The sequence below is a fragment of the Staurois parvus genome, unplaced genomic scaffold (assembly GCF_062004578.1).
Source record: "Staurois parvus isolate SC_StPar_1 unplaced genomic scaffold, SC_StPar_1.0 ptg000727l, whole genome shotgun sequence".
Taxonomy (NCBI): domain Eukaryota; kingdom Metazoa; phylum Chordata; class Amphibia; order Anura; family Ranidae; genus Staurois; species Staurois parvus.
This window is the reverse complement of record NW_028318523.1, coordinates 1,616,928-1,630,523: the sequence shown is the minus strand read 5'-3', so window position 1 is coordinate 1,630,523 and position 13,596 is coordinate 1,616,928. Positions and strand designations below refer to the sequence as shown.

At 42.8% G+C, this 13,596-nt stretch overlaps 1 protein-coding gene across 3 annotated transcripts in view; it reads left to right on the top strand.

Moving 5' to 3' along the window:
* SOCS5 (suppressor of cytokine signaling 5) overlaps positions 1-13,073 on the top strand; it is a 62,985-nt gene extending 49,912 nt beyond the window's left edge. For 2 of the 3 annotated variants that reach the window (XM_089653912.1, XM_089653913.1), the window contains exon 3: positions 9,111-13,073. In XM_089653912.1, coding sequence (XP_089510038.1) covers positions 9,123-10,736 — 1,614 coding nt within the window. In that variant the 5' untranslated portion in view covers positions 9,111-9,122 and the 3' untranslated portion in view covers positions 10,737-13,073. Of the gene's footprint in view, positions 1-345; positions 403-9,110 lie in introns of all 3 variants that reach the window. The other variant, XM_089653914.1, reaches the window with a different exon arrangement.
* Positions 13,074-13,596: the final 523 nt, after the last annotated feature.

Sequence of the window (13,596 nt, the reverse complement as noted above, 5' to 3'; positions counted from 1 at the left end):
TAATATTATAATTGTATAGGGCAATTACAGTAAAAATGGGCACTCTGCCATCTACAGGCTGCTGTGGCCCCTGCAAGCCGAGACCATTTTCTTAATGCTTCAGTTTACAAGTGATGACTGTCAGCTGATATGGGGATCGCACAATTAATCAAATCAAGATCTATATATTTTTTTCAAATATCGTTCATATTCCAGTAACTGGTTGTGGAATAAATGGATATCTGCAAGTTTAGACATTACTTTGTTTTTAGCAGTTAGCCTCCAGAATTTCTTCCACTGCCATGTGTAACACTTTCTCCTGCACTACACTTAGTTTATTTTTTCTTTATTTTATTTTTACCTTAGGCAGAAACCCTTATTAGGAATCTGACAATTACTCGTGTTCTATTTACTTGAATACAGGTAAGTACTATACTTTGCATACAAAAAAAATGACTGGTATGCATGAGCTGCCAACGATTTTGTAAGCGGTTAGGTGAATTGGAAGGGTTTCCTGCTTCACCCGGAGATTAATCAAAACCATCTTGGACCCTTGAATTATACAGTAGGATAATAATGCTACGTCCTTTTGATGTTAATGCTGTGACTCTGAATTGCACAACCCCCCGGTGCTCAAGCATACTGGGTTCCATTTTTAGATTACCAATGTGTGATAAAACCCAACACTCAGATGTGAATGCAGCCTAAAAATGATCTCTTATGTTTGCACTTCCACAGAGTGATGTACACAGAAGTGCCCAATGAGATTCCTATCATGAAAAAGTTATCCAGCAGCTATATAGCCGCTTGGATCAATTTTACATGAAAGAATTGCCTGCTCTTAGAAAAAAAAAACAAAAAACAAATATGGTTCTAAGGTTATGGATGCCACCTCAACCAACACAATACTGCAGGCATCATCCCAGTATTGCAGGGGTGTCCAAACTTTTTTCAAAGAGGGCCAGATTGGATGAAGTGAACATGGTGGATGGCCGAACATTTTTCCGAACATTCTTTGAACCATTACAATTAAATGCAAATAAATTATTTTATGCCAAGTTAATTGCAAACGACGTACTTTTCATTTCATAACATTAAGATCAACTGACAGCTGAGTTTTCACAATGTATTGAAAATAAATTTTAAAAAAACTTACCTGCACTAATGTGAAGGGTGAAAAAGGTAGCTGGAGCTGAAGTCTCTGCACGGCAGCCGGGAGGGGAAGAGAAACACACTTCACGCTGGAAGCCCGGCCCTGACGTCACCGCCCTCTGTCGCTCCCAGCGTGGCGCAGTCACGCATGCGCACTGCTCTCAAGCAGAAGACTGTCTGCCACAGAAGGGAGGGCCGTGCGACAGCCGCATTTACACAGACCAGGGAGAACGCGCCGCAGTCAGGCATGCGCACTGCCCTCTGCTCTCAAGCAGAAGACTGTCTGCCATAGAAGGGAGGGCCGTGGGAGGGCCACATTACACAGAGCAGGGAGGGCTGTTGGAGGGCCGTATTAAACCGACCCCCGGGCCGTAAATGGCCCGCGGGCCGGACTTTGGACATGCCTGCAGTATTGGGTTTTTTTTTTTTTTATTTCCAGCCAAGCGGTTCCACTAGCTGACTATAGAGCAAATTGGATACCGGAACAACTCCAATCATCTATGTGGTATAGGAAAACCAGAAGCAATAAGCATGTCACCACTTCCGGTTTTGCTGGATGTAAACACACCCTTAGTAGTCCAAAAAAAGCATCGGATCACACCGATCTTGGTATGACCTGAACCTTTACTGAGAAACCTGAGGTCTTAGACCCCAGATCTCTCCTCTGCTCTTTAAAGTGGACATGTCACTGCCTATTACTACACAGGGAATAATTACATTCCCTATGAGAATAAAAGTTTAAAATGACAGTATAAAAATAAAAACATCTTTTAAAGTGCCCCCCCCCCCACCGCTTCCCACCATGCTCTCACTCGCAAAGGTGAAAGCACACGTTGATCTGTAAATCACGATCACACCATTTGTGAGGTATCGCCGCGAACCTGAGATTGAGGGCTGTAACTCTAAAGTGGCAACTTGTAAAGGCTTTTAAAGCATTGCCTGTTAATACAGTTTATGTAGCTTGTTGCCTGTTGTGTGGGCATGCACAGTTTTAAAACGTGACATGTCTGGTATCTATTTACTCAGCGTAACATCTTTCTTATTTTAACAAACTGTTACTAATTTTTGTTTCTGCATCAAAGTTCGAGTGTGTTTTTTCCAAAAATGATTGTATTTTAAAAACAAGTGTCCCAAATACCATGTGACATAAAAAATTGCAACATCCACCATGGGCCTCAGTTTCAGGGTTCTAAGTAATTTTCCAGCAAAAAATGCAAATTTTTACATGTAAACAAAGTGTCAGAAAATGCTGGATTCCAAGGTATATGTCTACAGGTAGATGAGTAATCCATCTCCGGCAGGAAAAGGTGGCTACATTCACATACACAAAGGGGCATGGAGAACAAACGTAGCCACCCTAGAATAGATGGTCTTGGAACAGTAGAAAAAAAACTTGCATTGGAGAGAAGGTACATTCTACTTATGTTTAGGCATATTGCTTTTTTTTTTTTTTATAGTCACAAGTTGCTTTTTAGTGTCACTTTAACCACTTGTTATCCATAGGCTATTTAGAAACAGCCTGGACTTCAGTTGAAGTGCACCCCTTTCTCTATTGCCTGCCAGGGAGCCTGAACTTTCCCTATCCTCCAGGGAGCGCAGGACCACAGTAAATGCTTTCAGGATGGAGCGCAAAAGCAGATCAGGGAACATCTGGTCCCCCAATCTGCTCTGCGGTGAATGATCCTGGAAGAGCTCAGCTCAAAGATGCCAGGTGCACAGCTGATCAAGCATGGCTAATTGGGCCCAATTTGGACATCGTCACTTAGGGGTGTACTCACTTTTGTTGCCAGCCATTTAGACATTAATGGCGGTGTGTTGAGTTATTTTGAGGGGACAGCAAATTTACATGTTATACAAGCTGTACACTCACTACGTCACATTGTAGCAAAGTGTAATTTCTTCAGTGTTGTCACATGACAAGATATAATAAAATATTTACTAAAATTTGAGGGGTGGACTCACTTCTGTGAGATAGTGAGTGTGAGATTTTGCAGTTCCAGGTATGGGGCGAGCCATGTGCCCGCACCGCCATTTGCGGCCTCAGCTGTCAATCACGGGTCCCAGCCGGTGATCGCCGAGTATTACTGACGGGGAAGAGAATTGTATGTAAACAATTGCACAGGGCAGGTACTTATGAGATGTTTATTGCAATTAAATCTGAACCCTTATAATTACTTCAAGGGAAATATTAGACCCTTAATGTCTCTATAAATAGCACTGGCAGGTAACCATTTCTATCACATAGCAAAGGCACGAGTAGGACATGCATGTGAATGTAAACGGCGATTGTCACTCACCTGTGAAGTATCACAATGTGAGAGCTGTAGTTCTCGGGCCACCATTCACATCTACCTCCTAAGTTGTTCTCTCCAGAGGTGGCCATCCTCTTGAGCAGGCCCTGCATTTCATAGCCTGTAAAGAGAGGCTGACTCCATGAACATAACATTTTACATGACTGCTCCGGAAACTGCTGTCAAAGTGGCTCTAAAGTCTGGGTGTGTGTGGGGTTTTTTTTTTTTTACCTGAATGCATACCCCCCCCTCCACTATCCAAAACAGTCTATGAAAACACACAGCCCAGCTTGGGACACCTGCACAAGTGACTCCATAGCATAGGGCTTGCTATAAGGCACTTGGAAGAAGGAGGGGAGAACGCCAGCAGGGAACTGCCAGGAAAGAGGTAAGGGACCGGTTCTGGGCATTATCATTGCACAGAACAGATAAGTTTTACTTTTTTCATTCGCCACAAAGGATATAAATCCTCTTTGGTTGCACTAAATGCCACTGCAAACTGCACTATTATGTTGTACATGTGACAGAGACATCACTGTGCTGTACATAGCCTGAGCAGAGCTGTGCAAGGGACCCAGTAAGCCCACCCACCAAAACTACAGGAGGAGGCGGAGACCAGACCAGTCGCCCTGCACAAGGAGAGAGAGCAGCAGTGACCAGTCTGTATTACAGGAAGCTCCTGCAGAGAGGGAAAGTTTCACACTGGATTACTCCAGATCTGGAAGAAATACACAAAGCACACCAAGATTCAACAAATACGCATGACTTTTTTTTCAGACAATATTTGCTTATCCTGGAGTTCAGTCTTTAAAGTGGATGTAAATAAAGGTGTGTTTTTTATTTTTATTTTTTTTTACCTTAATTCATTATCTGCATTAAGTTAAAAAAAACTTGATCTGTGTGTTCTCCCTTCCCCCTCCTAAACACTTATGAGTCCTTTATTGATCCAGCACTTCCTGGTCTGTCTTTGCTGATAGCAGCAGGAGCCATTGTCTCCTGCTGCTTTCAATCATATCCAGTGAGGAGGGGGCAGGGCTGAGCTGTGCTGTATGTCTGTGGACACACGCAGCCCGGCTCGAGGTCAAGCCTGCATGTCTGGCCCGTAGCAAGGGGCAGATGCAGAAGAGGCGGTTCAGGGCGCTTTCTGCAGTACCACTGCACAGAGCATGTAAGCATAATGTTTGTTAGGGAAAAACAACAACTTTATAACCACTTTAAAGTAACAAAATGCTACTGAGTCATGAGAGGATATAGAAGTTTTAGTTGTAACAATGCATAAAACAAAGTTCGTGTAATCATAAGATTATGTAAGGACTCCTAATGTTTTTGCAAAACTGTCACATGTTGCCACACCGCAGCTGTGTTGTTGTCTACACTGTAACCATTATTATTTTCATCCACCTTTCCTGTTAAGGTAGAGTGATGATGTTTTTGCAGTTTTTACTAACTTCCTTGCACACATTGTCGATTGGTACATGTAGCCACCTTTTGCATATTACAGTCAAATTAATTTTGGGTCTGCTTTTTTTTCCCCTAGACATTTGCTTGATACAAATTTTCTCCTTTTTTATAAAACATCTAAATTTTAATTTGTTTGAAGGTATGTATATGTGTGTGTGTAAATGTGTGTGTGTGTGTGTGTGTGTGTGTGTGTATATGTGTATATAGACCTAAACAACCCTAGACCAATCTCCCTGCTGCCATTTACATCCATACTCCTTGAGCGCATAGTCTATAATCACCTAAGCTCCCACCTCAACGACAACAATCTCCTTGATCCCCTACAGTCCGGCTTCCGTCCCCTACATTCCACCGAAACCGCCTTACTCAAACTCGCCAATGACCTGCTAACCTAAAGCTAATGGCCACTACTCAGTCCTCCTACTCCTCGACCTCTCTGCGGCCTTCGACACAGTTGACCACCCCCTCCTCCTTAAAAAACTATACTCTCTTGGCCTAAGAGACTCCGCTCTCTCCTGGCTCTCCTCCTATCTATTCCAGCGCTCCTTCAGTGTTACCTATAACGCTGCCACCTCCCCCTCTCTGTTGGGGTCCCTCAAGGCTTTGTCCTCGGGCCCCTCCTCTTCTCCATCTACACCTCCTCCTTTGGTCAGCTGATACACTCCCATGGCTTCAACTACCACCTCTACGCCGATGACACGCAAATCTACCTCTCCACCCCTCGCCTCACCCTTTCAGTCTCCGCCCGAATCACCTGCCTACTGAACGACATATCAGATTGCATGTCACTCAATTTCCTAAAATTAAACATTTCCAAAACCAAGCTCCTAGTTTTCCCCCCAGCCCGTGCCCCCCCCAACCCTCTCCATCACGACCAACAACACCACCATCGGTCCCACCCCGCAAGCCACAGTTCTAGGTGTCACTCTAGACTCCAATCTGTCCTTCCTGCCCCATGTCCAATCGCTGGCAAATTCATGCAGGCTCCACCTCCGCAACATCCCAAAAATACGCACGTTCCTAACCCCAGAAACTACAAAGCAACTCATTCACTCCCTCATTATCTCACGACTCGGTTACTGTAACTCCCTTCTCACCGGCTTACCTCATCTCAGGCTATCCCCGCTTCAGTCTATCCTGAACTCTGCGGCCAGACTCATCCACCTTACCAACCGCTCCGTATCTGCCACCCCCCATTGTCATTCCCTCCACTGGCTTCCGATTGCCCAACGCATAAAATTCAAATTACTAACATTGATGTACAAAGCTGTAAATAACACTGCCCCAAACTACCTCACCGACCTGATATCCAAATACCACCCTACCCGTACTCTTAGCTCCTCACAAGACTTCCTACTCTCTAGTTCCCTGGTCTCCTCCTCCCATGCCCGACTCCAGGTCTTCCCCCATCCTCTGGAACTTACTACCCCAATCCATCAGACTGTGACCTACCCTCCTCACCTTTAGGCGCACCCTGAAAACCCTCACCTAAATGCTGATCTTCTCCACTCCTCCTACCACTCCATCCCCCACAGCCATTTCCTCCTGTACCACTATCCCCTCCCTCCTAGATTGTAAGCTCTAAGGAGCAGGGCCCTCCGCTCCCTCGTGTATTGTTACTGTATTGTCTCATGTACTGTCTCCCACTCTAATGTACAGCGCTGAGCAAACCTTTTGGCGCTATATAAATACTGTATAATTATAAATATATATATATATATATATATATATATATATATATATATGCATACACTTCTGCTGTGTGATGAGACACCTAACTAAGAGGTGGAAAGCTTCATTTTCGTCATTCACGGCGTGCACTGCTAGTAATACAGAGTCATGTCCAGAGTTTACTGAGCTTCAAAGAGGGAAAATTGTTGGTGCTGCTTAGCTGGTGCCTCTGTGACTGAAGTTGCCTATTTATTTGCCATGTCGTGAGGTCCAGCATGAAAGGTTGTGAAGGCATATATACATCAGGCAAAATAAGTATTGAACACGTCACCATTTTTCTCAGTAAATATATTTCTAAAGATGCTATTGACATGAAATTGTATGTATGGACTGCATGGGTTGTTACCAACGTGTAATGACAAAGAAACCAAAACAAACAAGTTCAGCAACTATCCCTTTTGTCATTCCATTTTATGTACTGAACTCGCTAACTGAAATGTATTTAATACATCATACAAAATCCTTTGTTGGTAATGACGGCTTTAAGATGCCTCCTGCATTTAGAAACTTGTTGCATGCAGTACTCAGGTGTGATTTTGTCCCATTCTTGGCCTCAGTCTTCAAATCTTGAAGGTTCTGTGGGCCTCTTCTATGAACTCTGCTCTTGAGTTCTTTCTATAGATTTTCTATTGGATGCAAGTCAGGTGATTGGCTGGGCCATTCTAGCAGCTTTATTTTCTTTCGTTGAAACAAATTGCGAGTTTCCTTGGCTTGTGTTTGGGATCATTATCTTGGTAAAATGTCCACCCTCATTTCATCCTCATCATTCTTGTAGATGGCATTTTATCAATGTCTTGGTGCATTTTTCCTTTCATCCATCCTTGAATGACATGAAGTTTGCCAGTACCGTATGCTGAAAAACAGCCCCACATCATGATATTCCCACCTCCAAACGTCACTGCTGATATGGTGGTTTTGGGATGATGTTCAGAGCCATTTGACCTCCAAACATGGTGTGTTCTATGGCATCCAAAGAGTTCATTTTTGGTCTCATTTGACCAGACTATATTACCCCAGTATTTCACAGGCTTGTCTAAATGTTGTGCAGCAAACTTTAAATGAGCTTCAACATTCTTTCTGTGGAGTCTTGCTTGGTGAGTGTGCATACAGGCCATGGGGAGTGTGCATACAGGCCATGGGGAGTGTGCATACAGGCCATGGCTCTTGAGTGCATTGTTTTCTTTGAAACAATTGTACCTTCTAATTCCAGGTCTTTCTGAAGCTCTCCACAAGTGGTTCTTGGCTTTTGGACAACTCTTCTGATAATTCTTTTCACTCCTCTGTCAGAAGTCTTGCGAGGAGCACCTGGTCGTGGCCAGTTTATGGTGATATGTTCTATCCACTTCCCCAACAGTGCTCACTGGATCATTCAGAAGTTTAGAAATCTTTCTGTAACCCATTCCATCAGTATGTTTTGCAACAATAAGTTTGCAAAGGTCTTGAGAGAACTCTTTGCTTTTACCCATCATGACATGTTTCTTGTGTGACCCCCTTGGTAATGAGATACTGTTTTATAGGCCATCAGTTGAGACTGAACCGGATCATATTAATTTGCACTGACAAGGGGCAGGATTGCTTTCTAATTACTGATAGATTTCAGATGGTGTCTTGGCTTTCCATGCCTTTTTGCAGATCCTTTTCATGTGTTCAGTACTTTTTCCCCTGTGTCATTCCATTTTATTACACATAACTTAATTTCTGAACTTATTTGTTTTGTTTCTTTGTATGGATTGCATTGGTTCTTATCGAACTATGGTGAAAATTTCATGTCAATAGCACATTTTAGAAATATGGGTCTATTAGTGTGATGACGTCAGGAACAGTCCATTCACAAGACGGCCAGCATGCAGGGGGGAGCAGAAGTGGCAAGGACCTTGTGGTTGGAGGATCGGCAGATTAGGTAAGTATATCTTCACTCTTATCACCCCTACACAAAAATGAGCAGTTGGCCCATGCAGTGCAGGCACAGCCTCACTGCATGGTACAAAATTTTTTTTTGCCCAGAATTTTGCTTTAAATTAAATGCATCTTTCCGAGTGTAAAAGAAAAAATGAAGTCTGGTAATGGAGAATTACAGCTTGCTGCATGTGTATATATAGGTACAACATTCTGTATTTACAGGTTCATATATGGCTGAAAATAGAGTATGCGCACATGTGGATACTTGGCATTTGACATAACAGAACAAAATGGGCAATAAAAATTGATGATAAATTACACCTTCTGTGATCCTACCCTGCTTGTACTGCATGTCTGCCCAAATTCTTTGGTGGGAGTTGAATGACTTACCAAGTGCTTTGCATATATAGCCCTGGAGGAAGTGCCTGGTGGTCTGATGTTGGATATAATTACTGGTCAGGCTCGATCACTCATTTCTCAGTAAAAGGTTTCCAGATTAAGCAAATCATTCTGATGTTTATTGTTATTCCATCTCCTGCTTATATTATGTTTCTTTAGTTTTGTTCAATGCCTGATATTCTCTTTCTGTTGTTGCAGGTCAGTTGATAAATGGATAAAGTTGGGAAAATGTGGAACACATTCAAATATCGGTGCCAGAATCTCTTTAGCCATGAGGAGGATGGGAATCAAAATGACATTGTGGATGTTAATGCCAACAGATGTACGAATGGTGGGGATAAAGCAGAGGGTTCCGCTGGTCCGGCCTCCATGCAGTCAGCTAGTCCCCTACACCAAAACATTTCTCCTGAACTGAGCCTGAGTCCTTGCAGTGGTTCTAGTAGGAGGAATCCAAACTGTGTTTCGGAAATGCCACAGTTAGTTGAAATTAGTATTGAAAAGGACAATGACATGGGTCTAAGCACAGGTGCCCGTCTGGCACGCAGAGACTCGTATACTCGCCATGCCCCATGGGGTGGCAAAAAGAAGCATTCATGCTCCACCAAAACTCAGAACTCTATTGATCCAGACAAAAAGATTAGTAGGCAAAGGAGCGGGCTTCAAAGGAGAGAGAGGCGTCATGTGGTAGGATCAGTTCACGATGTGGAGGCTGTTTCAAGCAGAGCGGTTGGAAGTCGCAGTTTACGGCAGAGGCTGAATGAGACTGTGGGCTTGTGTTTTCCGATTAGAGCTTATAATAGGCAGTCAAAGCCACTTTTTACTACTAAGAGGAAAATTCATCTCTCTGAACTGATGCTTGAAAAATGCCCCTTTCCTGCTGGATCTGATCTGGCCCAAAAATGGCACCTGATTAAACAGCATACAGCTCCTGTCAGTCCACACTCAAGCATACTGGACACTTTTGAGCAGTCTTTGCTTTCTGCTGAAGATGAAGAGGATCGATTACGGGAGAGGCGTAGGCTTAGTATTGAGGAAGGTGTTGACCCTCCACCAAATGCCCAAATCCACACTTTTGAAGCAACAGCACAAGTCAACCCTGTATATAAGCTTGGACCAAAACTTGCTCCTGGCATGGCTGACATGACTGGTGACAATGGTGCAGCATCACAAGGCGGGTGTGAGTCTGAAGAAGACGGCACAACTCTCTGCCTGCAGTCACGGCGACAGAAACAGCGCCAGTTTTCAGGAGACAGCCATATTCAAACTAATAGACAGGGAGCCTGGAAAGTGCACACTCAGATCGATTATATTCACTGCCTTGTGCCAGATCTGGTGGAAATCACAAGCAACCCATGTTACTGGGGGGTCATGGATCGCTATGAGGCAGAGGCCTTGTTGGAAGGCCGGCCAGAGGGCACTTTTTTGCTCAGGGATTCCGCACAAGAGGACTATCTATTCTCCGTGAGCTTCCGCCGCTACAACCGATCTCTGCATGCACGCATTGAGCAGTGGAACCACAACTTCAGCTTTGATGCTCACGACCCCTGTGTGTTTCACTCCTCCACTGTTACTGGACTCTTAGAACACTATAAAGATCCCAGCTCTTGCATGTTTTTTGAGCCCTTGCTGACGGTACCTTTAAACAGAACTTTCCCTTTTAGCTTGCAGTATATCTGCAGAGCAGTCATTTGCAAGTCTACCACCTATGATGGTATTGATCTACTTCCTTTGCCATCTATGTTACAAGACTTCCTTAAAGAGTATCATTATAAGCAAAAGGTCAGAGTGCGGTGGCTAGAGAGGGAGCCCATTAAGTCAAAATAATAAAAAAGCAACATTTCTTATTGTCCTGTCTTTACCTTCCAGATTATCACCTCATAGACTTAGAATATGCTCAACGTGTATCAGTTAAATAAAAAAAAAAAAGCACATGTACCTGTATTTAGATGATAATAATCGAGTATGACACTTCAAGCTTTAAGTGTATCTGTCTATTCTCTTCTGCTTATACAGAAGACATTTTGTGCATTCTGTGGAACGATGAAGCAGAATCTCTAAACTGCATGTTCTTATGAATGCTAACACTAATTGTACTAATGCTCGTATCTCCGTTTTGTAGCAGGAAATGAAGTGTCTATATGGCTTAAAGGAAAGAAAAAAAAAAAAAAAATTGACAATTACATAAAATAGTTTACTTGTCCAGATTAAGCTATGTTTTCCCACCGTATAAAATCCTAGATCTCCCAAAAAAACCCTATATGACAATTTTGTCTTTCCCATCATGGTGTGGAGAATAAATCTGTTGCCTTTTTATTAAGCTAAAGTCCATAATATGCTGTCGCAATAGAAAATATTTTTACTGAGAAAAAAAAATTTAAAAATCAAGTTGTTGAACTGGTGCTTACTTGGTTAAAGAGAACAGAGTTCGAAAGGATCACAAACTAAAATACAGGTTGACTTTGGATGTTCCTCACAGTTCTGCTGTGGTAACTTGCGTGTTGGTCTGCTGTGTTTGTTCTTGAAGCAGATCCCCACCCAAACCCTTCCCCCAATTTTTTTTTCTTTTTCATTTTATCCCTGCTTACTGGAAAGTGGTATGTGCACATTTCAGGTACTCGCCCATCAAGCCGATACAGAGCTGTCTCACTGAGATCCTCCCATGCCCTGCCACCACTCTGTCCTGTGCCACCATGTTCTTTCCGACCGTAATTGAAAGGCCCTGCGGCTACTCTGGGTTCAGCAGGCGGGCCTCCCGATAACCCGCCGATAGGCCCGCACCTTCTATTCCACTCCGGAATGAAAGGCTATGCCTCTTGGGATATGTGACATGCATATTCCAGGAGGCACAGTAGACTGTGCACTTCGTTCGTCTAGGTAAAAGACATGCATGGGGAGGTGGGGACAGACTTTTTTTTTTTTTTTTTTTTTTACACAAACGTAAACAAAATGAAACAAAACCGTGCTATACACATACAGGATGGTAGGAGGGGTGGAGAGGCAGGAAGTTGTTTCAGAAGGTGAAGATCTGCTTTAATGTTACACCAGGCCAGCAAACATGCATTGCAGAGCACCACAATTAACAGTAACGCACTATACTGTGCTGTTAAAAAAAAAAAAAAAAAACCATGCCATTTTTGTGGTACATTGGGCAGTCCATTCAGAAAAGATTGCCCTAACACAACGCATGTTAACACATGACATAATGCACATTAGTCACATCACAACAGCGTGAAGCCAGCCTTATTAATGAACATTCACACTTTTGTGCAGTTGTAAAATTGCCGGTCTGCCTTATTGTGTTGCCCAGTTTGTGCTAGAATGACCGTTTCGATGCTACGGGCATGACTTTTTTTCCATAGACCTCTAGACAAAGCACCAAAATTCATTAATAAATAGGACCTATCCTGAGAACCTAGTTTTAGCACAGTCAACAGTAGACACCAATCCATTTCTTATCCAGCCTATTTTAGCCAGATTGGGTAGTAGACCTACTGTGTGTGTGTCAACAGATACTTGGAGAGAGCGCAATCAAATTAGAAGTTTTTCTCTGATCTACTTCCATTTTCCCAGCACCGCAAGTGATGTCTGAGTGCATTCCATGCTCCAGTCACAGAAACAGGTTCACTGGCAGTGGTTGATAAGCAGCTCCCTAGCAGTAAGATTATAAATGTGTCCAATGGACCACACATTGTTCTAGCTGTCAGTCTGCACAGGCAGCAGTATCTGCACAAATCCCTTTTTTTCTTTTTTTTATAAGTCTGCTTGTATTTTGGCCACTGTGATCCTTTAAGTTGAACTTTTAAAAGCCTTTTCATGGACTTTCCGCAAGATAGATTTTATGGTGCAATAAGGCAGTCAGTGGTCATCATTATGGCTGGCCTCAGTGGAATTGTAGAAAAATACTGTTTTCCACTTCATAGAAGTGCAAAAAAATTAAGCTAGTAAGTATAACTGTAGCATATGAAATTGGTGAAATGATATAATGTCAGCAACCTTAAAACTGTGCATCCAGCATTACTGCAGGTGCCTTTTGTTAAGGTGGACGTGTTACCTTGCTCAGTTAACTCCTCTTTTCTTTATTTTTATATAAAATTGTCTTAAAAATGTGGAATAATGCAAGAATCTGTTATTGTATTAATAAACTTAGTGAATCCAGAATAATTTCTAGATCAATTTGTATAAAATTTCACAGTGGCCAGGATTCTATAAGGTCCCAGTGTTCGGCTTTAATTTTAATATCGGTGGTTTGTATAGAATGGCGCAATTTTGTTATTGACTTATATTGGACATAATGCATTTTAAATTCCCATGTCGTTAGTTGAATTCCAGCCTAAAGCTAACTGGTCTTGAAAATGATCCCTCCTTCCTAACACCTATGTTGACCTTTGTAAGAAAAATGTATATACTTGCCTATTTTCAGCCCTTTCCAGACCGGTTATTTGACTTGGTTTCCCATATGTCAGTTGCCGGCTGCTGCAGGAGGAAGGGCCACCAACATTGGATGGTCCATGGGAGCCTATTTGTGTTTTCATCTCTCTCAGGCATTCCCAGCCATTGTCAAGCACTCTTCTTCCATGCAGCTGCCACTTACACAGAGGATCACGTGACCAGAGCACACTGAAAATATTATTATACAGTATTTATAAAGCGCAATAGTTCGCTCAGCGCTGTACATTACAAAGGG